Below are 27428 nucleotides of genomic sequence, written 5' to 3'. Positions count from 1 at the left end.
AGACATCTCCTATTTTAAGCATTTCCTCCTTACTGCCAATTACAGTCAGGTATAAGTTCTTACTGTTTTGTCTTTAGCTTGGTTGGGCCTGTTATGCTCAGCTGTTTTACTGATTCCTCTCTGTGTAGATCTGTTCAGGTTCAGGCTGAGAGGGTTAATTGATTCCTGCATGGTCGCACAGCCCCAGTCCCCACGGAGCCAGAGAGATAAGTTGGCTGCACGTTCTCAAAAAGAGGCGCGCCTATTTGTATCTTCTCCTATAGGTCAGTGAGTAAGTCACCTGACCTATAGAAAGCATTGGCTGGGCTGGCTGCTGAGCCGTTATGTAAATGTACAGCACTTCAGGACCCAGGAAGAGGGAGGGAATTATTTCAACTCGTGCACACACACTGCAAAGCTTGTCAGTACGGATGTTCCGATTCTTTATTTCTAATTGCTTCTAGCGGCCCATATACATAAGGAAGAGGGCAGCCCATCGGGCAATTGCCCGATCTCACAGATGGTCAGTCCGGGCCTGAGGAGAAACAACAGCCTGCCAGAAAGCAGTTCTTGAGATGCACCTACACACCAATATTATGGATTAAAAAAAATGCACTTGCTTGTTCAGAATGAGAATTTATATGGTATAGTGGATTATTTGCAGTGCAAACAGTGTCATTTAAAAATAAAAACTACACAATAAAAATCATGACAGAACCCCTTTAATGTGCATATATTCATTTTAAATGTGTGATTAGGCAGTGTCGTATTCCTTTCACGGCAAGTATTTCCTCCTCGGGCCATGGTAACAACAGCTGCCCCTGTGGTTTCTAAAGATTGCACAATGTTATTATGTTTAGCAGTAATTTGGCATTTCTAAGCAACACACCTTGAGATCCTGTTAACCACATGCATTTTGCGCTTTTGCCCTTTAAGGTCTTGTCTGAGCCTTGGAGACTCTCAACAAGTCAAACACCCCAGCAGCAGGTGCACCTTTTCCAGCTGGAGAAATTCCCAGAAAATGTATCAAGCGGCGGTGGATTTGGCCCTGTAAGTTGCTACGGCTATGTATATGTTCTACTGATATATAGTTTCTGCAATGCAGTATCATGCCTTATCCTAGTGGAAAAGACTTACAGCACTTACCTAGTTTGTCTCTTTAGCTCTTCCTCTGGGTTCAGTAAACCTTCACTTACATCTATGGTGGAGGTTCCCAAATTGGGGGAGGCTTAGGGCAGTGGCATGGGTTTAGGAGGAAAATTGGGGAGAATGGCCATTTTCTATGGTTGAATGTCATTTTGGAGGAGATTTGGGATGAATATGCATTTGCTGTTCTAGATATTCTTATATCCACAGCAGCAGGACCGACATCAGGGGGGGGATGTACCGGGCCCGGATGGTTTGGATAGTTAAGAGGGGCCCTGCTGTCCGTGAGCTGCAGACTTCAGAACGGAGGGTGGGCTAGAGCTCCTGTGCCTGCTTCTTGCACCCTGTGCTCCAATTTGCCAGTGAAGTGTAAGTCCGGGTAAAGCCGCATGGAGATTGGATGGGTGAACTTTGAACCTCCCCTCCAGTATATCCAATTGCCATGCGGCTTTAGTGGGACTTACACTTCACTGGTGAATCAGAGTACAGGAAACTGAAGGTACAAGCATTTGAGCTCCCTGGGTAAAGTGTTATTTTTTCTTATAACTTGTGGACACGTTTTTTTTTTATTAACTTGTAGGGGGCCCTAACAACCAAAACTTGCCCTGGGCACTAAAATAATTTTTTAAATTTGTAGGGGGGCACTAAATGTTTAACTCTTGTGTCTTGTGTGGCATTTATACTGATGGGTGAGGGAGGAATGGCAAGGGGGGGCCCAGAAAATTTTGTTGTGTGGGGCCCGTGATTTCTGATGGCAGCCCTGCGTACCAGTGAAGGAACTAGGGGTAACTGAGAAGAGGCAGCTGCCTAGGACATAGCTGTGGGAGGTGCAATTAGGAAAAAACAAATTACTGCATAATACACACCACTTCTGGCACCCATGGGTGAGTGGGAATGGTCCATGGTGGTGAGCTGGGTGTAGTGAATACGCTGTTGCAGCAGTGGGGATGGCTGGGCTGGGGTTGGCAAATGAGAGCGAGAACAAGATAAACTTGCCTTGTTTACAAGTACATCTTGGTCCAGAATGGCCTGTACCCATTTTATGAGCTAAGGGGGGCCCTGAACAAATGTTGGATCGGCAAAGAGACCACGGCCAAAGAATGGGCATTTAAATGAGGGTTGAAATTGTGACAACCACTGATCTACTGTATGTTGTCTCTGATATTGACTATATTTTCACTTAATAGTACAGACTTCCTGTGACACCCACAAATACAATGCCAAAGGCCAAGCACATGCATTAAATACAGTCACTTTTAGTGACTGCAGTTACTTATTTGGCCCGAGCAAAAAGTGAAGGCTGTAAAAGAGATCTGTGCCGCTACAATATATCCACATATGTTTAACCAATTCACAAGTAGCTAGACATTCATAGCATGGGGAGAGCAGATGCCACACGGAGGAGCAGTACTGCCATGAAACCTTTCTGCAGGAAGGATCAGTAAAAGCAAAACAATGTGTGTTCCATATATATTGTTTTACTGATGTGAATCGCTCTGTTGTGTTTACAGGTTGCTGATGACGGCTATGGAGTGTCCTACATCATTGTTGGTGAAAACCTCATTAACTTCCACGTATCGAGCAAATTCTCCAGCCCTGAGACTGTAAGTGAAAAGCTTATTTGAAATTAGTAATTGCAGTTTATATAGGTACCATATAGGTATACAGTGTAGCTAGATGTGTGTTCACCCATTTAATTATATCATGTGAGATTTTCAAAATTAATTATGTTACTTGGGTGGGGCCTGATTACATTGAAAGGAAGAACTGCTAGCCTTTAGTGCTGGGGTCCCTAGCCTTTTTTACCCATGAGCCACATTCAAACATAAAAAGAGTTGGGGAACAAAACAAGCATGCAAAAAGTTCCTGGGAGTACTAAATAAGGGCTTTGATTGGCTATATTGTAGCCCCTATGTGGACTGGCAGCCTACAGGAGGCTCTGTGTTGTAGTTCACTTACTATTTATGCCATTAAAACTTACCTCCAAGCCAATTTAAAAATAAGCAACTACCAAGGGATTGGTGAGCAACATGTCACTGTTGTCGATCATTGCTTTAAAGGAGAACTAAAGCTTAACTAAAGAAGTAGCTAGAAATGCTGTACATTATGTTTTGGGCTTCTGTACCAGCCCAAGGCAACCATAGCCCTTTAGCAGTAAAGATTTGTGTCTCCAAAGATGCCCCAGTAGCTCCCCATCTTCTTTTCTGCTGATTCACTGCACATGCTCTGTGCTGCTGTCACTTACTGACCTTAGGGACCCACTCACAATATACAGTACACATAGAATAGAAATGTCACAATATGAGGCTGATTAGTAATTAATACAGATAATTACTACATGACGGCACAGAAACCAGTGCAATTAGCATCAGAATTTAATAATCAGCCTTGTAGCAACCGCTTATATTACAGACCAACCTCATTTTCTGCTGGATAATTAGTGACGAGCCCTAAGCTTAGCTTCTCAACAGCTTCTCAGAGCCCACTGAGCATGTGAGTGTCACAGACACTTTCCAAGATGGTGACCCCCTGTGACAAGTTTGAAGTCCTGGATCATTGCTGCTATTGACAAGCTGAAACTTTAGGCTGGTGCAATAAGTTCAGTATATAAAATTCATTTTCATGTCATTTTTAGCCATAATAATTTTTAGGGTTTAGTTTTCCTTTAATGAAGCAGCCTGCAGGGCCCAGGGTCTTACTGGACCAGTCCCGCTCTCTACCAGGAACTTTGGGTGCTCCTCTCCCACCCCAATTGTGGCTGTAAGTAAGAGGAGTATGACACGGCACAGGGGTGGGGTTGATTGGTTTTGGGTTAGATGTAGGGTGGAGGCACATGCAGTTCTGGTGGGCCTCAGATACCCCAGTCCAACACTGGCAACAGTCTTTGGATGACCAACTTTGTTTATATTTATCAATGAACATGATGATGGGTGTAAACAAATCTCTTACTGTGTATCTGTTCCATGTCTATTGCAGGATTCTCACCGCTTTGGGAAAAATATCAGACAAGCAATGATTGATATCATCGGTCTGTTTAACATCAGCACAAACAACTCCAATAAAGGCAAGAAATAAAGCAAGTGGCCCCAGGAACATCATGGAAACCTAGTTGATAGTACCACAATACATTCTGATACAATACAAACACATACACACCAAAAACAAAAAGTATTCCTTGCAAATAGGAAGTACAGGAATCGGCACTTTACTCTCTGATTTCCATAAGCTTCGGCCAATTTCTAAATGTAATTTTTTATTTTTATTTTGTACCTTGTGTTCAAGGTCTGTGGGGTGAATGTAGACTTTGTATAAAACATATTGCTGCTGAAATGTCATCTTCATGTTACAAGGGCTTTCGAAGTGTTAGAGAACTATACTGACTCTTTATAGTCTTCTGCTGAACTCATTTCCATCATTTGGGAACCGGTTGGCATTATTCCCATTGATAAATACCAATCCATTATTTTGCTCCGATAACCTTAAATAGGTTTGGGTCCAGAACCTCCGCTCCATTGACACATGCATGGACACACACGTCGCAACCTCGTCAAAATGTTTTTGAAGATTGTATCAAGATCTTTTTTTTTTTTGCTTTAATCTTAACATTGTGCTAAATGCAGAGAGAGAGCATATACTCTTTCTTCTATTTACACTGCCTGGAGTATAAAAGCCTTAGACAATAGTGTAACCTATGATCCACGTGCCTCAAACTGACTTTTCTCTGGAGGCACACAGTTAGAAAGTACTTGAATTACATATAAAACTTAATGTATTTAGTATGCATCCATAAACATGATACATATTTTATTTTGAGCTTTCTGTATATATAGGTAGCTACAACAGTATCAGAGTCTTGACTCTTTGGAACAACATGGAGGCAGTGTTTTGTCAAGGTGGGCGTGACCACTTTGGCAGGGTCTGATTGGGCTGGTGGGACATCGGGAAAAAACCCGGTGGGCCCCGATGGCCCAGAACCTCTCCTGTCTGCAACTCGGCGCTCTGTGATATTTCCCTGAGGGAGGTGGCTAGACAAGAGTAGCGGGTGGCTGGGAGGGGCCCTGAAGTTGGGGGTCGGGAGCCCATAATTTGGCAGCCCCGGTTGGCCAGGACCCAACCATTCCAACACTGGACCTTAGTGAGTCTTTCTGTGGTGGGATTTGTGAATTTACTTGCTTCAATATCAGAGGTTAATGTGCATTAGTGCCTTATATATGAAGGCTTGTAATATAGGAAGAAACAGTGAAGCGCGTTTTATATACAAAGGAACGAAAGCTATAAAGGCATCTAAACCCCGTCTTATCTCCTAGCTAATAACCACTTCTTATGTTTTTAACGTTTTTTTGGGTGACGACAGAGTAGGCCTGGTCAATGTTCCCTCTAATTCTTCTAGGTTGTGTACACAAAAAAAATATTTTGTGCACACATTTTAAAAATGGTGTGCTCAGTTCAGAATTAGTTCAAAATGTGTTGTTTTTTTTTTACACAAAATACTTTGTGCTCACCACAATTTGTTGTGTTTGTGCTGGCCTCAACACACCTTAGAGCAGTGATCCCCAACCAGTAGCTCGTGAGCAACATGTTGCTCCCCAACCCCTTGGATGTTGCTCCCAGTGGCCTCAAAGCAGTTGTTTATTTTTGAATTCCAGGCTTGGAGGCAAATTTTGGTTGTATAAAAACCAGGTGTACTGCCAAACAGAGTCTCAATGTAGGGTGACAATCCTCATAGGGGCTAGTAAATGGCCAATCACAGCCCTGATTTGGCACCCCAGGAACATTTTTCATGCTTGTGTTGCTCCCCAACTGCTTTTACTTCTGAATGTTGCTCATGGGTTCAAAAGGTTGGGGATCCCTGCCTTAGAGGGAACACTGGGCCTGGTTTGTTAGATCTATGCGTTGTACGAATATGTGGCATCCCCTCTAGTGGTTAGTGGAGGGACTGCATGCATTTAGAATTGTGACATCATTGATTGGCTTTGGTGCACCCTAGGCTTTCACCCATTTAGAATATTCAAAAATAAAAGTCTTTAGTTTCTTCTTAACATTGAGACACCAGAGATAAGGTAGTGATTTGTAACAGGTTCTCCTTTCAAGTTTGAGCCATATGTTGAGTATTTTTATTGGAAGCGCATTATTTTATTGATTGAATGTATATTATAGTCTGTTGCATTTAAAGGGCAAGAGGATGTTATCTTGGGCATAGATGATTGGTGCCCACTTTTGCTTTTCTGGGGTTTATCTGGTTGGGACTTACTGTGCAGATATGGGGGTCTGTTATGTGGGATTACTGGGATTTTCTACATAGGTGGTTTTCCCATTATGCAGAGTGCCATATATTGAGAAAAAAATACAGTCATCTTCATTATAGTATGCTAGCTAGGTTACCATCATTAACAAGGTGGTGTCTCTTGCAAGCAAAAAGCACAGCAGTCTAAAATGTAGACTGGTTTGTGTAGGATACTATAGGAAATGGTTGTGTTTTCCAGATAACTGGTTTCCAGATAATAGATCCCATACACATTGCTGAAGGCAAAGGCTGAAACCGTTAAAGCTCTGCATTCATTGTCACAATACATGGGCATTTCTTTTTACTGACAGCTCTCCTTTCATGTTTTTTTTCGACATTCTTGATATTTAAGGAGAAATACTTGAGCAGTTAACTATTTAGTTTTGTTGTTATGCAGAAATGTATTTAGAGGTGTCCCCTCCCCCCACCCCCCATCAACCCCAAATTTGTAGAACATGCTCTGCGGCAATTATTGCCGCAAAAGAAAAGCTTGTTATTCATATTAAGATCCATTATTTTTAAAGGGCGGTTCATTTTAAAGTTAACAATTAGTAGGTTATAGAATGGCCAGTTCTAAGCAATGTTTCAATTGGTCTTGATTATTTAGAGTTTTTTTATAGGGATGCACAGAATCTGCTATCCGAATCCCAAATCCTTTGTGAAAGATTCAGCTGAATACCAAACCGAATCAGAACCCTTATTTTTATATATATATATATATATATATATATATATATATATATATATATATATATATATATATATATATATATATATATATATATATATATATATATATATATATATATATATAAAATAAACAAAAGCCATGAATATCCTGTAAATGATATCCTTATAAACGGTGAGTTCTGATGTAATTTCTGTCACATGACTCACTGAAACTTGTGTATTATAATAAATAAAGTACCCCCTGTTGCAAAATATGAGGATATTAGAAGTTACCTCGGAGTTTCATGACCTGTATAAAAACACTCGGCCTTCTGCCTCGTACTTTTATATGGTCATGAAACTCCTCGGTAACTTATAATATCCTTATATTTTACAAGAGGGGCTACTTTATTCACTATATATATATATATATATATATATATATATATATATATATATATATATATATATATATATATATATATATATATATATATATATAACCATTTGGGTAAGTAATGGAATTTGGAGATAATTCTAGAAACTGTAGTGCCGTGTGGGTTTGGGGGGGGGTGCACCTTAATTGTTTCTTAAATGATTTCTGTCTTCAAGTCTAACAATCGAGGTGTCTAACGCTAGTGTAACTACCGTCCTGAAGTCGCTGTGTAACTCCTGTACTATTTATGTGAACTGTAGACCAATCCGTGCTGACTTTCCAATGACCTAATACAATCTTATTTTTTTCATAGTAATTTCAGTCTAACTGACACTCAGGTTTCACATTTAGTATTTTTTTTTAAATGATTTGGAGGCCACGGGGGGAAGGGGGGGGGTAAATCTTCATCAATATATGTGAACTTTTTTGCCACAGGTAGAGGTTGTTTTATTTTTTCCATTTTTAAGGAGAGCAGAATATTTAATTTAACTCTGTCGTTAAGAATTCATATTTAATACAATAAATAACTGTTTTCCTCTTTTTTTTTTTTATGTAAAATGCCCACACTGCATGTAAATACAATGTGCTCTTGGGTGTAAATTGTAGAAAGACTGAGTAATTGGAAGTAGGTTGTCATGAATAAACACATTAATTTAACCTTTCTTACATGTTTTTTTTTTTTTTTTTATTAGCAGATTTATTAACGGAAAACTATACCCCAAAAATTTATATTTAAGCAACAGATTTGCGTATGCAAATTAGGGGCGGGGAGGGAAATTGGGTGAATTTTTGTCACAAAACAAGAAAGTAAAAAATGTTTTCCCTTTCCCACCCCTAATTTGCAAATTAGGATTCGGTTCGGTATTCGGCTGAATCTCTTTCGCAAAGGATTCGGGGGTTCGGCTGAATCCAAAATATTGAATTCGGTGCATCCCTACCAGAAATACTGCAGCTCTAACTGTAACAGGACGAAGTGTGGAAGCAAAAGACACAACTCTGTCTCATCTTGTTGTCACCTATTGGCACTGGCAAACTATTCCATCCACTCTGCAGATCCCAGACAACAAGACCCATGACTACAAGAGCCCACCAGCCCAGTCCAACTCTGCCAGAGAACATTGAGGGCCCACTCTCACAATTAGGTATAGGCCATGTTAAATGTAATCGGTGTCATCTGTAGTAGAAATAAGTAAGGGCTCATGGGAATTGGCAGTGGAAGGAGCCCCCATGCCTGGGACCCTCTTTGGCAAGGCCTGCTAATGGCATTTCATATACAAAATGTCAACAGCCTTAAAGGGGTAAATTCATTAGTATGTTATAGAATAGCCAATTCTAAGGAACTTTTGAAATTGTCTTCATTATTAATTTTTCATAGTTTTTTTTTAAATTATTTGCCTTCTTCTGACTCTTTCCAAATTGCTTGAGTAATTTGGACCCTAGCAACCAGATTGCTGAAATCCCAAAGTGGAGAGCTACTGAATAAAAAGCAAAATAATGCAAAGCCCACAAATAATCAAAGACAATTGCAAATTGTCTCAGAAAATTAAATTTTAAAACTCAAAGGTGAACAACTCATTGAAAGTATCATTGGACATGGATGCAGAGGATCAAATAAGCAAGAATGCTTGGAAATAAGAGATCTTGGAATTTGCTATGGGAACAGAGAACCAAAAGGAAATATAATAGCTAATAATAACTACTTCCTCATATGCAAATTAGAATTTGGTTCAACCGGGCAGAAGGGTTTCGGCTAAATCCGAATCCTGCTGAAAAAGGGCGAAGCGAAATTTATATAAAAAAAAAAAATAATAAAAAATTTTTTTTCGAATTGGAATTTTTTAACTTCGGTGAATAGGCTGTATTCCATCAGTCGATTCAAATGCAGATCGTATCCGATCTAATTCTAATCAAAGTATCTTCAAAAAAACGTAAATTTTTCAAAGTTCACCAAATGACTCCAAATAGGTTCTAGGAGGTCTCTCATAGGCTAAAATAGGTTTTAGATGGTAAATAATTGAAGTCGAATTTGTAAAGAGACAGTACATGATACATTTCAATATTCACATTTTTTTCAAATTCGATTTTGGACTATTCCCTAGTTGAAGTTTAAAAATTTGAACTTTCACTTCGTCCCTTGATAAATCTGCCCCTAAATGTTTGTATTTCAAAAACCATCAAACAATACATAATAAGGACCAATGGAAAAGAAAAGGAACCATACTATCAACACCCACTTTAATGGTAAATGGAAAATTCAAATGGTAAATACAGAAACTGTAATTTATTTTTGGAAATTAAAGTTGAAACAAGAACTCCGGATGATGACTTTGTTCCAACTGATGAGGATGGACACATCCAGTGCCGCTCGTCATCCTCACTATAAGCCTCTGTTCCGGGGTGCAGATAGTAACATGATTAACGCAACAATAATGGTAATGAGGGTGAACATAGTAGCGGCGATGTTGAGATTACGGGCAGTAGAAGCATAACTCATGGCTCCAGACCTGTCTCCAATCACCTTCCGATCCCGGGACTGTGGGTTATAGAAAGAGGCAAAGAAAGATCATTAGAAAAGGAGCTTTTTATTTATATAAAATATATGTTCTACAGAGAACTGGTGGGTGTAGTACGGCAGCTTTATGCTTGGGTTAATGTCCATTTAGGAGTCAGAATTACACTGCTAGGTAAAGCATAAATAGTGTAATAGTATAATAATATAATTATAATAATATCATATAATAGTGTAGAGGTTGGCACACCATATCAGTAAGTATAAAATTGCTGGGTGCTCATTGCCTGAAGGCTGCCTGACAGCTCCCATAAATATAACATATGTAAAGTAGAATGAACAGGGCACACTAGCAAAAAAAATGTGTCTTTTATTATATAATTCTACAATATAGATGAAAAAAACCCAATGCGTTGCAACCCCGCAAAATGGGGTCTTCGTCAGGGGCACGTGCACATGCATTTTCTAACTTTGCACTTGAAACGTGTTGGGTTTTTTCTCATCTACATTGTAGGATTATGTAATTAAAGAGAACAATTTTTGTTAGGTGTGCCCTGTACATTCTTCTTTACACAGGTGGAGCATAAAGTCAGAAACAATGTTCCTTTTATTCCTTCTTGGCTATGTGCGGAAAAAATTATTTTGTGCACGCATTTTAAACTTAAAAACTGTGTACGCAAGTCAGAATAAATGCAAAATTTGTATTTTAACACGAAATTCTTTGTGTGCACCACAATTAGTTGTTTGTGCTGACCCCAAAATTTGTGTGCACGCACATGAGCACAGACCTTAGAGGGAATATTGGTCATAAAGTCCTCTCCTTAAATCCTTGGCATTGCTAAAAAGGCTCCAGATATCAGTAAAGAGCCTATTAGAATTCTAGTGACCCCCCTATATATCTATTAAATACCTTGCCCCTGCTAGCTTAGTAAAGGGGCAGTATCTCCCTTGTTTCAACATGAGTTGAATAAGCCTTGCCTATTGTTTTAATCACAAAAAAAATATATGTTTATTGTTATTTCTTAAGGTAACTCCAAGTTACTCCATGTTTGGCCCATGTCAGGTCAGTGGCATAAATAAGACCTCCGCACACCCCACCCCAGGTCCTAAAGGGCCAAACCACCTCCAGGGTCTATAGGGACCTTCTGGCAGCTCCACTTTGGAATTCACAGATTTTTTTTAATGGTTTTAGCCAGGCAGAGAAGGAGTGAGGCAGAGAGAGACAAGCAGCATTTGCAGTATTCTCCTAAGTCAGGCAATGCTTTCAATCTATCCATTTGCATTGATTGCAGGGCCGGGCCAAGGGGTAGGCAGAGTAGGCACGTGCCTAGGGCGCAAAGCTGGGGGGGGTGCCAGGCACGTACCTCCTCTGTCGCCTACCCCCAGTCCGGTGCCCGACTCTCTGTGGTTTTTACATCTTCTTGCGCTCCTGCGCATGCGCGCAAACGCATTTTCTCAGCAATTTGTGCTTGCGCACATTTGCGCCAATTCGTGCATACGCAGAAGCACAAAAGAAGTAAAAACCACCGCCTTTCTTGCGCATTCGAGGGCCACCTTGCGCATGTGCACTCGGGCTAAGCTGGCGCCGCGTCTGCCGGTTTGCCTTGGGCGCCTGTGCGGCGTGGCCCTGATTGATTGTACTGGCATGTCTGGGTTTAATGGAGTTTGTCATGGCCATTTCTGCATGTCTAAGGTTAATAGCGAAGCAGATCATTATTTTTTTATTTATTTTACATGTTGGAAGGTATAGCTGCCAACCAGAGTGTACTTTAATAGTCCTCTAAGGGGGAGGGCCTTTGTCTGTAGGGGGCCCCCGGCCCCCCATGTTTGTCTGTAGGAGGGCCCCCATACCTCTCGTTACACCACTGGCAGGAGTCCATTATGCAGGTATGTGCATACATAATTCCCCCTGCATAATGGACTGTTGCTAACAAAAAAGTCACAGCACAGCGAGATGGTTGTATACTGGAAATGTAATTATCTATCTAGAAAAGGACCAAACATGGACAAGCTTTAATTTCCCTGTTGTGTTCAACTCAAGAAATAACAAAACCTTTTAATGAAATGAATTCCCATGGAATAAATAGTTATATCCCCCTATCCATTCCCCTATCTTGTTCATAGTCAACAAGATTTTGATCCTGAAAAATGGTATACCTGATACCCACTGTTTTTTGACTTCTTCAGATGGAGCAATGAAGAGTAGAGCAACCGGGTTATTGTGAAATCCCAAAACAGATATTTCAACATGGAAGTGCAAGAGAATCATTTCAAAATAACACACTGAGTTTACCAGTAAATCAGATCCTTATTATACCCAATTTGCCTGATTTCACATTTACTCTCCAGAATGTGCCAAGCATTTTGGGTTTTTTTTTTTCAATTGACTGATTTTGGGACAAGAAGATTAAACTCAGCTCACATGCTCAAGTTAATAAAGGCAACAACAACCCTTTTGGACTGCCAGTTCTCTTAAAGGGGAACTAAAGCTTAACTAAAGAAGTAGCTACAAATGTTGTACATTATGTTTTGGGTTTCTGTACCAGCCAAGGAAACCACAGCCCTTTAGCAGTAAAGATCTGTGTCTCCAAAGATGCCCCAGTAGCTCCCCATCTTCTTTTCTGCTGATTCACTGCACATGCTCTGTGCTGCTGTCACTTACCGAGCTTAGGGACCCACTCACAATATACAGTACACATAGAATAGAAATGTCACAATATAAGGCTGATTAGTAATTAATACAGATAATTACTACATGGCAGCACAGAAACCAGTGCAATTAGCATCAGAATTTAATAATCAGCCCTGTAGCATCAGCTTATATTACAGACAAACCTCATTTTCTGCTTGATAATTAGTGACGAGCCCTAAGCTTAGCTTCTCAACAGCTGCTCAGAGCCCACTGAGCATGTGAGTGTCACAGACACTTTCCAAGATGGTGACCCTCTGTGACAAGTTTGAAGTCCTGGATCATTGCTGCTATTGACAAGCTGAAACTTTAGGCTGGTGCAATAAGTTCATTATAAAAAATATGGCATTTTTAGCTACATTCATTTTTAGGGTTTAGTTCTTCTTAAACACAATCTCCCAAATAAGTATTTGATGTAACGCAGAAGACATAGTAAGTCATTGCCATTTTCAGGTGCAGGAAGATTTCTTTTCATGATAAATAATGACATTGTCAATTTTAAGATGACTCCTTGCAGTTATTGCATACCTCCCATCCTCGGAACTTACCCCCTTCTCTATCCCGGAGCACACAATGCGTTGCTATCAAAAGTGCTCTGGAAGCTATGGTTGAATGATACACTAACTCTTTGCAGTAGGTAGAATATCAATAATCATCAATGTTTAGGTATTTTGTTGCCCTCCACATATACTTTTTCCAACCTACCACACACACTTCTACACAAGCAAACACTTACCTTGACAGACAAAATAACTGCAAAGAACCCCAGGCAGCAGAAGTTCATGTATATGGTGTTAAAAATGGACCATGGCAAGTGGTCTCGTATGGGAAATCCATCGGGAATGATGTTCACCACTGTGGTATGGATTTGTGGAGCTGGGACATTGGGAATCCCCATCACCCCTGCTCTGTATGGGTCAAATCCTTGGTTGATATAGCTAGGAGGTGGATCCATTGTGTATGAAACAGGCTTAGTGGCGTCAGTGTTCTCCATGGACATCTTTTCATAACAGAAATGTACTGAGTTTGTCTAGATGGGGAAATAAGTGTTTTATGTGAGGGGAAGGAAGGGAGGAGCTGGAGCTTGACTGGTTGAGAGAATGTCTCTTCTTCTCTATATTTCAGCTACGGGCACCTGCTTAACTAGAAGTTATTTGGGAAGATTATACAGGGCCAGAGTTTGACACGAGGCTGAGCACCCATCTGACAGCAGGGGGTGTCCAACGTGAAACCCTATAACTGTTAAGCCACCACTACCAGAATCCTTCGACAACCAACAAAATCACAACAATCTATTTCTTATAATTTGTAACTCAGTACATGGTCAGCAGAGCTTTCTAACATTTGTAACATTTCTACCAATATTATTCTTACAAAATATTCTGCTTTATTAGGAGGGTGTTGGGATCAGGGCTTAGGATTTAATTAGGGTGGTAAAGCAAGTCCACTGCAGAGCAGTTACCTGAAGGGACTTTGTAGACCACTTTACAAGTCTGAGCATCTTCCCCTCGAGGGTTGCCCCAAAAGAGTCCCAGTAAATATTGCCAAATATATAACTTATTGCACCCTAAAGGGGGGTTTGGTAAATGATGTAGTTGATAAAGATCTCTGTTCAATGTCAACACGGTCAGGGAGGCAGAATCTGGCGCAGTCATGGCTAAGACTAACATGGGGCTCTACATGTTCACATTCTCTCAGCTTGTTGACTTGTGCCTTCCTATGGGTTGCTGCATGTGCTATGCTTATTTTCAGATGTGGCTTTCTTGGATAACTCGTTAAAAGACAAGAAGGATATAGGCCATCGGCACACTATTTATTGTGCATTGGGACATCAAGTAGGTTTAAGACTCTGTCACAACTGTATTGGAGGTGCCATTGACTAGGGAAAGGAAGGAGGGCCCCTTAGCAGTCATTCACAGCAGAGTGTAGGTTTGCAGAGAGTAAGGTCTGTGATCTGAGGAGGGAAGCTGTGGAGGCAGGGTGTTGAGTAATATAACACTAATTCAAGCGCAGTCAATGTTGGGCAAGCTGAAGCTCTTGCAGAATGATTCCTGTAGGGCAAGTGTTTATTGGAAGCACAGCCCAGTCAACAGAAGGGATAATTTGTCTTAACAGTGAAGTATATTGTCAGCTTCAGGCAGTAGTCATTTAGTTGGTTGGAAATAGTTGGGATCAGGCTTATAGTACAAATTTAGATCTACAAAAATATATATATGAATATATAAAATGTATAAAATATATATATATAAAAATATATAAAAGGTTACTAAGCTCATAGAACAAAACTGTCCACCCTATCATCTATCTATCTATCTATCTATCTATCTATCTATCTATCTATCTATCTATCTATCTATCTATCTATCATCTATCTATCTATCTATCTATCTATCTATCTATCTATCTTTCTATTATGTATCTATCTATCATCTATCTTCTATCTGTTTATTTGTCTAATACACAAGAACCATGAATACCCTGTAAATGATATCCATATAAAAGATGCTCATCAGTTATCAGTTGTTTTTTCCGCTCCATGTGTGGGGCCAGTGAAGTTTATTAGGCCCAGTTAGGAGAGTCCAAACAATCAGTGGGTTGAAAATCTAAGAGCAGATTTACATAAATTGCTACTGAATATCACAACTGCATCAGCAAACAGCAACCAATCAGAAATTAGTTTTGAACAGTCTACTGCAAGAAAGAGATCAAAAGCATAGGCTGCCCCAGGCTGCGGATCTTCTTACTTGGAAGTCATGTCGGACCAGCTTAAAGGAACAGTAACACCAAAAAAATGAATGTCTTAAAAATTATGAAAATATAATATAGTGTTCTGCTGCACCGGTAAAAGCGGTGTGTGCATGTCAAAAAAAACTCTACAATAGTTTTTATAAACAAGGTGCTGTGTAGCCATGGGGGCAGCCATTCAAGGCTGAAAGAGGAGAAAAGGCACAGGATACCCAGCAGATAACAGATAAACTCTGTAGTATACAATGGGATTCTTCTGAACTTATCTGTTATCTACTGCAGTGGTCCCCAACCTTTTTTGCACCACGGACCAGTTTCGAGGAAAACAATTTTTACGTGGACCTGGGGGGGAGGATGTAGATGTGTGGGTGCATTTTAAGCTTACCAAAAAATAAAACTGTCCAAACAGTATTTTGGTCCTTATCGCAATCAGTAGAAAGGCAATGGTGTGTTGGGAGCTGGGGTTGCAGGTAATTAAAGCCTTTTCATTGTTTGTGCAGCTATTATAGACTGCAGATAGGACCCCGTGGTTGGGAACCCCTGATCTACTGTGTATCCTGTGTTTGAATGGCTGCCCTGAAGGCTGCATAGCAGCTTGTTTATATAAACGATAGTAGAGTTTCTGAAGAAAATACCCCAGTTGTACCAGATAGATAAAAAGGTGTCTATGGAAGATTCTGTAAGGGGTGATAGAGAAGTAAAGATAATGAAAGGTCCTTTGAGAAGAGGTAAAAGAGAAGAATAAAATGCCCTGACCAATAATTAGGTTAATTACAGAACCTCATTATAGTAAGAAGAGACAATGTTATAGACAGGGGGCAAGAAACATTTAGGAGAACAAAGCTGCAAAGAGCTTAAAAAATGGTGGTTAAAAACAGAAATACTCTTGTAACATCACAGGTTGTTATCAATGGTTTATTTTTATGCATTAATTAAATGAACTCAAGCAGGAGATACAAGAGTAGCACTTTTCTGCAGCAGACAATTTTATCAATATCATTACTATCAATAAGGCAAAAGGTAAAATGCTCAGTCAGCAAGACTGGTTTCTGCAGATTCTAGGACAGAAGGTGATTTGACTTTTGCAGCGTTCTTAGAGCTAATAATAAGGTACAGACGACCTAACGCTAAAAAATATAATTAGGAAAATGATGACGATGCTGGTTATCACAGTAGCGGCGATGTTCAGTGCCATTGCTATAGATCCATAATTCTGTGCTCTGGTTCTGTTTCCAATCAACTTCTGGTCTCGACTCTACAGGGTGACAGAACAATGAGAGATGTCATTCACTACTCTGAATAATAATAATAATATACATTGGTTTATATATTCATATTAAATCATTTGGATCTGACTTGGGATTCAGATCTATCACTATTTATGAAATGACTTCATTATGGGGATTATTTATTAAAGTTCGAAAGGTGTTTTCCATTAAGTTTTCAAGGTGATTTTTTTGGACAAAACTCACGTTTTCCTACTTTTAATAAATAATAAGGGACATATCTATGTATATATAATTACATAATATGAATTCATTTGGACCCGCTATTCAGTAGAGATTCAAATGTATCTCTATAACACAAACCATTTATGAATTGTTTTTTATCCAATCGAAGGTGACCGAAACATGCAATTATGGGATTTAATACATAGTTTTAAGTTTGACTTCACTGGTGGAGTTTCAGAATGATTCTGTTTGATAGATTAATTGATCATAAACCCCACAGTTTTAGACATTTTGGGAGATATCATAAAAAAAATTTAAATATATATATATATATATATATATATATATATATATATATATATATATATATATATATATATAAAATCCTTGACAAATGTCTCAGAGGAGACCGAAACATTGGTTCACTAAATAAAGAAGCATTCTTTCATTAGCTAATAAAGGAGAAGGAAAGGCTTCAGACACTTGGGGCTGCCAAATGTTAGGCACCCCAAGTGATTGTATTTACTTACCTGAAACCCTGGGCCAGTGCTCCTATCAGTAGAAAACCGCACCGGCCCGGAGTTATACCAGTGAGCACCACGGATCAATCCTCCTCTGTCTTCCTTTCTTCAAATTTCCCGGGGCAAACGCATGCGCAGTTTAACGAAATAGCCGACTTTTTAGTTAAAGATCGGTTTTTCGTTCTACTGCGCATGCGCAACCACACGAAGAAAGAAGAAGCCAGAAGATGATCGCTCTGTGGTGCTCACTGGTATAACCCCGGGCCAGTGCAGTTTTCTGCTGATAGGAGCACCGGCCCAGGGTTTCAGGTTAGTAAACCTTTCCTTCTCCTTTAAGTAGTCCTGTGAGTGCATTGTTTATATTAAATGTATACATTTACTTGTGATGAGCCCCATGCAATTTTTTGCTAAAGTGAGTGCAGCTCAAAAAAAGTGCCAAGCACTGCTATGATGGATTTTCAATAAAAAAATGTTTATTTTTGCTAAAGATTGGGTGTGGTTGGTTTTGCTAATTTATTCCTTGTTTTAAACCAACACCCAGGCAATTGGCCTGTATTAGTGTGATCTATCTGTCGATCCATCCATCTATTTATGTTAGATTTCCAATAAAAAAAACTTTTATTTTTACTAAGACTTGGGTGTGATTGGATTTGCTAATTAGTTCCCTGTTTTTACCCAACACCCAGGCAAATGACATGTATTCGTATTCTATGTATCTAGCTAGTCATGCATCATCTATCTATCTCGAAGAAACATCTTTAGGACGGAGCACCAGTGGGACACAGTCTCTTAAAAATAATCCTTTATTGATTTCATTAAAATCAAGAAGATTTAAGGAACATATCAAAGACCACATGCTTGACGCATTTGGTAGCTACCAGCCACTTTCTCAAACTGTATGGAATATTTTTATGAGACTGTGTCCCATTCGAGATCTGTGCTAAAGACATTTCTTCAAGATAGAAGACTTGGGTATGTTAGGTTTTGTTACTTTGTTCCCCGTTTTAACCAATACCCAAGCAATTGGCCAGTATTGGTGTGATATATATATATATATATATATATATATATATATATATATATATATATATATATATATACCTGTATATATATATATATATATATATATATATATATATATATATATATATATATATATATATATATATATATATATAAAATACACAAAAGCCATGAATATCTTGTAAATTATATCATTATAAATGGTGAGTTCTGATGTCATTTCTGTCACATGATTTACTGAAACTTGTGTATTATAATAAATATCTATCTATCAATCTATTATCTATCTATCTATCTATCTATCTATTATCTATCTATCTATCTATCTATCTATCAATTATCTATCTATCTATCTATCTATCTATCTATCAATTATCTATCTATCTATCTATCTATCTATCTATCTATCTATCTATCTATCTATCTATCTAATCTATCTCTCTGTCCGTCCATCCATCCATTGATCATCTATCTATCTATCTATATCTGTCTATCTAGCCATCCATGTTCCATTTTTTGTGCAGTGGGTTTTGCTAATTTGTTCTCCATTTTTAACCAGCACCTAGACAATCGACCTGTATTGTGTGCTCTGTCTATCCATCCATCCATCTATCTCTCTATCTAATGTATATATATCTAGTGTATATATTGGGTAGAAGCTGCATTGCCACACCCTTTTTTCCATTAAAATCATATTGTGCTAGGTGAGAATATAAACTGTGCTTCCTCTAATCATATTGTGAACAAATTCAGTTGCCATACATAAAAGGGGTATTTACAACTATATTGACAATACATTATATAAATGTTTTATGCGTTTGCAATATATATATAATATATTGACAATACACTATATATACTGTATATTGCAAACTCATAAAACATCTGTGGACACCATAGAAGCTATAAATGAGGCAGAAATATTATACCTATAAAAAGAATGCTGAGTGCAGTACCAATTCCTACCGCTTACATCACAAGTTTCTTTTGAATCATAGCTGAAGGAGTGCCCCCTTATCTGGTATACAAGTCAATATAAAGAAAAGGTGCAAGATACTGAGCCAGAAAGCTCTTCAGATGAAAAAAAAGACCCGCAGAAGGAATGCCATTTCTAGGAATACAGACCAATGATTTTCAAAAATGTGTCTGAATCTCTTAAATATTTGATGTGTACTTCATTGCCGCTTACTCATCTGTTGCTCTTAAGAGGGCATTGGGAAATTGAAAATGCAGCTGAATTATCTTTTAGTCTGCTTCTACACTATTAAGTAAATTATTAAATGCTTTACATAATGAGGCTTATTAAAGATATAAATGTTAAAATACCATAGATTTAGTCAAATCTATGTACTGCGTCTGTATTTATTCTATGCCATGGATGATAACATGCTCCACAATATAATCTTTTTATCCATAGACCATAGGTAATAGCATGAATTTTGGGATTATACTAAAACTGAACATCCCTGAGGACCCCTTTAGACTTTTCTGCTTTTCTCAACAACTACTGCCTCATCTCTAGCTTCTATAGTGCCCACTACTGAATTTGCTACAGTTACATTTTCTAGTGAAAATTATTTGGATATAAAAAGTATCCCCTCTCACCTTGATAGAGAATAATAGTGCAATCAAGCCAATGCAACATATATTCATGTGGAGGGTGTTGGCAATGGACCATACCAAGTGATCTCTCACGGGTAATTCAGCAGGTGATGTGGTCACCACAGTAGATTGACACAGTGGGGCTGAGATGTTCTGATTCTGCATCAGCTCCATCCTTTGCGGTTCAATGACATGGTGGGAATAGGATGGAGGTACACTGGCAAAAGCAGAGGTTGGCTGCTGGACTGGATAGCCTTTCTCCATAGTTCTCTTCTGGTAGAAAGATTCTGCTATATGATGAGGTTCTGTAGAAGGAACAGAGATTTTATGTGAAAGGAAGGAGAGGAGGTGCCTAAATATGTCAAATCTGGTACTTGTGCACAATAGGATCTCTCACTGCTAACTCCTTGCAATTATAGTCAGAAGGCTTTCAAATGGATAGTTCACCTTTTTAGTATGATGTAGCGAGTGCTATTCTGAGACAATTTGGAAAAAAGTTCTTAAATTTTTATTATTTGTGTTTTTTTAATTATTTAACTTTTTGTTCACCAACTCTCCAGTTTGGAATTTTAGCAGCTATGTGTCCAACTAACCCTAGCAACTAGCAATGGCTAAGAGAGAGTCTGAATGGAAAGATAAGTAATAGAAAGTAACAATAGCAATACAATTGTAGCCTCACAGAGCAATAGTTTTTTGGCTGCCAGGGTTAGTGACCCCATTTGGAAACTGGAAAGAATGAAGTCCAATTGCAAAGTTGCTAAGATATGACTGTTCTAAAACATACTAAAAGTTAACTTAAAGGGATTCTGTCAAGATTTTTATGATGTAGTTTTTATTTCTAAATTACACTGTTTACACTGAAATTAATTCATTCTACAATATAAAATGTCATACCTGAACCAGCAAGTGTATTTTTTTCTTACTTGTAATATTGGTGTGTAGGCAGCCATCTTGGGTCATTTTGCCTGGCCATGTGCTTTCATAAAGAGCCAGCACTTTAGGATGGAACTGCTTTCTGACAGGCTATTGTTTCTCCTACTCAATGTAACTGAATGTGGGACCTGGATTTTACTATTGAGTGCTGTTCTTCGATCTACCAGGCAGCTGTTATCTTGTGTTAAACTGGCCATACACGGGCCGATAAAAGCTGCAGACAGACTGAATCACCAGCTTATTGGCCCCTGTGTGGGGCCCTCCAACGGGCTTCCTCGATCGATATATGTCGAATGTCGGGCAGATGTTGGTCGGGCAGGGTTAAAAATCCCGTCGGATTATGGCTGTATCTGTGCGTTGATGCGGTTCCGCAATCCGACCTCTCGTATTGGCCCACGATTGGATCATCCCAATATCGCCCACCTCAATGTGGTCACATGGGGAGAGATCCTCTCGTTTGATGAAATCTCCAAACTCTACGTGTATAGCCACCTTTAGGGAGCGGTTATCTGGTTGCCTTCCCATTGTTCTGTTGATGGGGATATGAAATACCATCCCCAGTTCTCTATACACTTGTCTAGGATTTTTAGGGGCATATTTATGAAAGATGAAAACAGAGTTCTCTCTGTTTTAACTCAGGTCACTCAGTCACCGTAAGATATTCCCCAATGTCCCCCAAAGTGCATAACTGATGAACATTTCCTTTTGGGGGATAATATTGTGTGTGGGTTCTCTAATTATACCCTTGGGACACAGAGTTTTTTCTGCACCTTTTGTGGGCAATATGGTATTAGGACCACAAAGAATGTAGCTCTTATTTTCAGCAATGCTTCCTCACTAATCCATATGTTTGTTTGGTCAATATCAAAAACATATGCTTGTTTGGTCCAATCCTTATTGGGATAGGATAATTCCAATGTAAGTCATGGTGCTAATAACTGGTAAATGGGTTGGTTGGAAACAGGAAATAAAAGGTTGAATGTGCTTAATAGGTTTCCAAAAACTTTCCAACTTGGTTTTGTTGGGTTAGTAAATGTAAACTTGGAAATTTGGCAGGCCAACTGGTTCCTGAATTAGCAAATGGCGGCCACCCTACTTTGCATGTTAGATATTAATACTTTCTATGAATAACATTGGCATCGAGTCCCATTTTTAATGGCTAAGCCATTAAAATACCAGCCTATGGGGGTAGACTGCAGGCAACCCATCCTTAACTTAGCCAGAGAGCTCTGCATTTAAAGTCCAGAAGGCTAAATTGTTGCTCTGGTTTTCTAGCAAGGGAATAGATGAGGCATGAAGATGGCTTCCCACCTGACCCCTAACATGAATGTCATCCAGACCAACATGCATGGATAGCCTGCAGGCGTCACTCACAATGGGGCCATGTACTTACCGTCTGCCCTATGAAAGGATGTAAGGACAGGGCTGCCCTGAGGCTGTTTATGTTTCATATTGCACCTTTTAATGGATATTCTATGCTCTGCAAGATTCAGAGTCCAGCCAGACCCTGGACAAAGGGCCCTTTTGCACACCTTAATAATCCTGCAGTAAATTACCCCTACTGCATTTTTATAAGCACTTTTTGATTATATATTTGCATTGACATTAACATGTTTGTTGGTTGAGAGCCACTTGTTTATTTATGAGGAAGCGGCTGAGCTCTCTGTGCTGTTTGTGGCTCTGCAGAACAGATGACAGTGGTAAGCCATGCACAAAACTCCTTCTTGCCAATGCAGGGCTGTGGTATTTCCATTACACAGGTAGAAAATCTTGTGATTGGTCAGCCTGCATGCAGGCCTAAAGGGGACGTGTAGTGGTTAGAGCAGGAGCACACAAGAAAATTTGATATTTTATAACATAAACCACCCTTCCAAGGTATCATTCTTTAATGCTTTCATTATTCCATTCTTTGTATATATAACTCTGTACATGAAATAATTTCCCCAAAAATATTTATATGCTCTGTATGCTCCAGTGACTGGCTCTTTACTTTATCTTCCTTCTTTAAGACTTTAGTGATATATGAATAATTTAAGGGTTTTAGTAATATTCATTGAAGGAACCCTACCCAGCCAGGATGACACCATATCACAATATGGTGGGCAAATCCAAAAGATATGGAGGGTTGTGTCCTTCCCTTGGTTGCACCATGGATCTATAATACCAATGCAGCCTGTCTGGCCCTAGCCTAATTTGGGAAAATTGAGGGAAATTTACATTTAAAGAGTTTTATCACTATTTATTTTATAACCTGAGTAGTAACCAAAAATACAGATATTATTTTATGAACATTAGGCAATAAAGTCCGAGGTTTCATGTAAGTAAAATATCATCTTCTTGCAACCCCTTTTTGTACCCTATTTCATTCTTATGAATGTTCAGAGAATTCCTAATTGCAACAGCAAGAAGCTCTACAGAGATGGAAAATAAGAGAGGGGACACCCTTGTCTTGTACCATTTTGAAGTAGAATTGTAGGTGAGACTGCTCTTGGGATTTTCATATTAGTTGTGGGTATTTAGTATATAGTATGAAGGGTGTTTACAATTGGCCCTGCAAAGTGAGTGTTTTAAACATAACCCCCTTCCCCAAGTTGATCCAATTCTTTTTAGCATTCAGACTAGGGTGGGGTGAGTCTTATTAACAGCATGTATCAAGTCTACTATTCTCCCACCTGTCTGCCTCATAAAAAGCCCACTTGGTCTTAGTGTCTGAGTTTGGGGAGAATAAGGTTCAGCCTAGAAGCCAATATCGTTGTAAATATCTTCAAGTCTAAATTCAACAAAAATGTCATCCAATAGTTCAGACATGGTGAGTGATGCTTTACCTCCTTAGGTATAACAGTTGAATGGGAAGCCAAGAAAGATTGAGATAGAATACTATAGTATAGTTTAGTTAATTGTGGTATCATAGAGTCTTCACATGTTTTGTAAATACTGTAGTAAACCCACCAGGGGCTGGAGTTTTGCTTGCAGGCATCATCTTTATGCTTTCAGATACTTCTTCCTCTGTAATTGATTTGTTTAGGTTTTCTGAATGGAAAAAAAAATACTTCCACAGCCCCGAAAGGAAATCTAAGACAAGTGACTTAAATCACTTCCCATTGCTGTGTTAGACAGTCTAAGTACTTCTTTCTGCTCATCCGTTTCTTTATTTTGGGGAAATGAATTTAGTAGTTTCTAAAGACTTATAAGGCTCTAAAGCACAATTGAATTGTTAAGTTATTTCTAAAAGGGACAGATTAAAGAGATGTTCAGTAAGTTTCTGAAATATAACCCCTAGCATCTCTCTGACAATTGCAGCTCAGTGACATCTGAGCACTAGAGGTTGCTAATTCTGAAAGTAAGGAAAGCCAGCAGGCATCACTCACAATGGGGCCATGTACCTACCAACTTCCTTATAAAAGGATGTAAGGACAGGGCTACCCTGAGGCCGTTGATGCTTCATTTTGAACCTTCTAAAGGATATTCTATGCTCCACAAGATTCAGAGTGCAGCTGGACCCTGGACAAAGAGCCCTTTTGCACACCTTAGTAATCTTGCAGTAAATTACCCCTATTGAGTTTTATAAGCACTTATTGATTATATATTTGCATTGACACTAACATGTTTGTTGGTTGAGAGCCACTTGTTTATTTATAAGGAAGCGGCTGAGCTCTTTGTACTGTTTCTGGCTCTGCAGAACAGATGACAGTGGTAAGCCACGCACAAAACTCCTTCTTGCCAATGCAGGGCTGTGGTATTTCCATTACACAGGTAGAAAAGCTTGTGATTGGTCAGCCTGCATGCAGGCCTAAAGGGAACGTGTAGTGGAAATTCGATCTTTCATAACATAAACCACTTTTACATGGTATCATTCTTTAATGCCGTCAGTAATTCAATTCTTTGTATATATTAAAGTAATTTTCCAGAAAATATTTGTATGCTTTTCCAGTGATTGGCTCTTTGCTTTATCTCCTACTTTGAGGCTTTAGTAATATATAAATGATTTAGGGTTTTTAGTAATATTCATTGACAGAACCCTACCCAGCTAGGATGACACCATATCCCAATATGGTGGGCTAATCCAAGAGATATGGAGGGTTGTGCCCTTCCCTTGGTTCCGCCAAGGATGTATAATACCAATGCAGCCCATCTGGCCCTAGTCTAATTTGTAGATAAAATAATCTGGGGAAATGTTTTAAGGTATTGTTAGCTGTTAACTACTTAAATTGTTTGATTTTCCCAGTCCCCTGCTTAAAAAACCTCCAGAAGTGAATGGTTTATTTCCTCATCCATCTACCACCTGAACCTGACTTCATCCCTAACTGAGAATTCCCAAATGTCTAATGTCTCTGACTTTAGTGAGGACCTGGCCAATTGCAATAACCGTTATGCGTGAATTATTGTGGAAGTGCTGGGGGTCTAAATCAAAGTCACTGGACACATTTGTCCCAGGTTCTCTGTTCCTGTTCATTTAGAAGTAGCTTTGTATGTGTTTTTTAATTTTTGATATAATTTCAGTACCAATTTTGGGACCTGAACTGGAAAGTATCAAATAAATATAATAATCTACAGAGGTGAATCATCTTTACAGCACTGATTCGTCCTAGTCATGAGAACCTATAAGACTGCCAGGTCTGGAGTTCCTTTTTAAGACACAAGAAGAGTCATATATGGTCTTATAGTTCTATACCCCTATTGAGAACCCCTAAATAATTAATCGTCTTATCATCTAATTTAGGGAAATTTAAATTTAAAGAGTTTTAACACTATTTATTTTATAACCTGAGTAGGAACCAAATACAGATATTATTTTATGTACATTAGTCAATAAAGTCTGGGGATGCCTTAATGTAAGTATACAATCATCTGCTTACATCCCCTTTTTTGTACCCTATTTATTCCTATGAACATTCAGAGAATTCCTTATTACCACAGCTAGAAGCTCTACAGAGATGGAAAATAAGAGAGGGGACACCCTTGTCTTGTACTGTTTTGAAGTAGAATTGTAGATGAGACTGCTCCTGGGATTCTCATATTAGTTGTGGGTATTGAGTATATAATATGAAGGGTGTTTACAATTGGCCCTGAAAATTGAGTGTTTTAAACATAACCCTCTTCCGCCAGTTGATCAAATACTTTTCAGCATAAGGGGAGGATAAGGTTCAGCCTAGAAGCCAATATCTTTGTAAATATCTTCAAGTCCAAATTTAACAAAAACATCATCCTATAGTTCAGACATGGTGAGTGATCCTCCTTAGGTATAACAGCTATATGGGAAGCCATGAAAGATTGAGACAGAATACTATTAGCTAGACAATTATTATAAAGTTGAATTAAACGTGGTATGAGAGAGTCTTCATGTGTTTTGTAAATACTGTATTTCTGTGGAAACCCACCAGGGGCTGGAGTTTAACTTGCAGGCATTATCTCTATTATTTCAGATACTTCTTCCTCCGTAATTGATTTATTTAAGTTTTCTGAAAGGAAAAAAAATACTTCCACAGCAGCAAAAGGAAGTTTAAGACAAGTGACTTAAATCACTTCTCATCGCTGTGTTAGACAGGATCATTCTTTATTTTGGGGAAATGAATATAGTGGTTTCTAAAGACTGATAAGGCTCTACAGCACAACTGAATTGTTGAGTCATTTCTAAAGAGATTTTCAGTAAGTTTCTGATGAAGTCTACATATTTCACTGAAATATAAAATATACAATATACAATTGCAGCTCAGTGACATCTGGAGCACCAGTGGTTGCTCATTCAGGAAACTGGGGTCCACCGCCATCTTGTTCCTCCTCATTCAGATACCTAATTATTGATCAGGGAAGCACCAGTGTCAGTGTCAAATTTTCCATGATTCTGCTAGACTTCTAGCCATGATCTGTTTAGAGCTGTCATAAGTCATCATTTTATATTGCTCATATTTCTAAAGCCAAGTGAAAGGGACTCTCTTTAGTAAGTAGGAAATCACACTACCCTTAATTACAAAAGAACTTGTGGGAGGCTAAAGTTGTGCATAAAATATATACGTTTTGAATTTTTTTTAAACTCAAGTTGAATTTGGACTTTTCCCTAGTCGAATTACACTAAAATAAACTCAAAATTCGAATCTAAAAATTAGAATTTTCAATTCGACCCTTGATAATTCTGCCCCTAGTAGTAAGGACTCTCATTGGAGAGCTTAATGGCACAAACAGAGAGAAGTGAGGCCTGGTCAAAAAAAGAATGGTTGCAAGTCCCAGTTCTATGATATTCATGAAAAATGGGAGCAGAAGACAAAGCAGGCTCTATTTCAGTTGTTCTTGCTTTTTACAGTTCCTATAGAAAATTTTTCTTGAGGAACAATATGCAATAGTTCCCAGAGATGATTAGTATTTTTCTTCTTGGTATGTTTTGAACTGAAAACCCATATTATATAATAGCTAACATAAACCATCTCAAATGAGTATTTATAAATA

General features: G+C 38.7%; 3 protein-coding genes across 6 annotated transcripts in view; 1 reads left to right on the top strand and 2 right to left on the bottom strand.

Moving 5' to 3' along the window:
* LOC108713843 (carnitine O-palmitoyltransferase 1, liver isoform) overlaps positions 1–4932 on the top strand; it is a 49352-nt gene extending 44420 nt beyond the window's left edge. For both annotated transcript variants that reach the window (XM_018257513.2, XM_018257512.2), the window contains exons 17-19: positions 916–1029; positions 2637–2729; positions 4102–4932. In XM_018257513.2, the coding sequence (XP_018113002.1) occupies positions 916–1029; positions 2637–2729; positions 4102–4200 (306 nt within the window). In that variant the 3' untranslated portion in view covers positions 4201–4932. The remainder of the gene's footprint in view (positions 1–915; positions 1030–2636; positions 2730–4101) is intronic.
* A 4800-nt stretch (positions 4933–9732) lies between these two features.
* LOC108713842 (dispanin subfamily A member 2b) lies at positions 9733–13755 on the bottom strand. The gene is made up of 2 exons (XM_018257511.2): positions 13449–13755; positions 9733–10047 (listed from the first exon to the last, which is right to left on the bottom strand). Exons 1-2 carry the CDS (start codon positions 13710–13712, stop codon positions 9892–9894), a joined length of 420 nt encoding a protein of 139 aa, XP_018113000.1. The 5' UTR covers positions 13713–13755; the 3' UTR covers positions 9733–9891.
* Positions 13756–16364: 2609 nt separating this feature from the next.
* The window catches only part of LOC108713610 (dispanin subfamily A member 2b), a 34714-nt gene continuing 23650 nt past the window's right edge, over positions 16365–27428 (bottom strand). For 2 of the 3 annotated variants that reach the window (XM_041589941.1, XM_041589943.1), the window contains exon 3: positions 16365–16712. In XM_041589941.1, coding sequence (XP_041445875.1) covers positions 16557–16712 — 156 coding nt within the window. In that variant the 3' untranslated portion in view covers positions 16365–16556. Of the gene's footprint in view, positions 16713–20057; positions 20360–27428 lie in introns of all 3 variants that reach the window. The other variant, XR_005966886.1, reaches the window with a different exon arrangement.

This window comes from Xenopus laevis, chromosome 4L, assembly GCF_017654675.1.
Source record: "Xenopus laevis strain J_2021 chromosome 4L, Xenopus_laevis_v10.1, whole genome shotgun sequence".
Lineage (NCBI taxonomy): Eukaryota > Metazoa > Chordata > Amphibia > Anura > Pipidae > Xenopus > Xenopus laevis.
The sequence above is the reverse complement of the archived record's forward strand: the minus strand, read 5'-3'. Positions and strand labels throughout refer to the sequence as shown.

Coding starts and splice junctions, on each gene's coding strand:
- LOC108713842 (XM_018257511.2), bottom strand. CDS start 13,712: ATGTCCATGGAGAACACTGACGCCACTAAGCCTGTTTCATACACAATG. Junction 10,048..13,448: donor CAGTTATTTTGTCTGTCAAG/GTAAGTGTTTGC, acceptor TATAACCCACAG/TCCCGGGATCGGAAGGTGAT.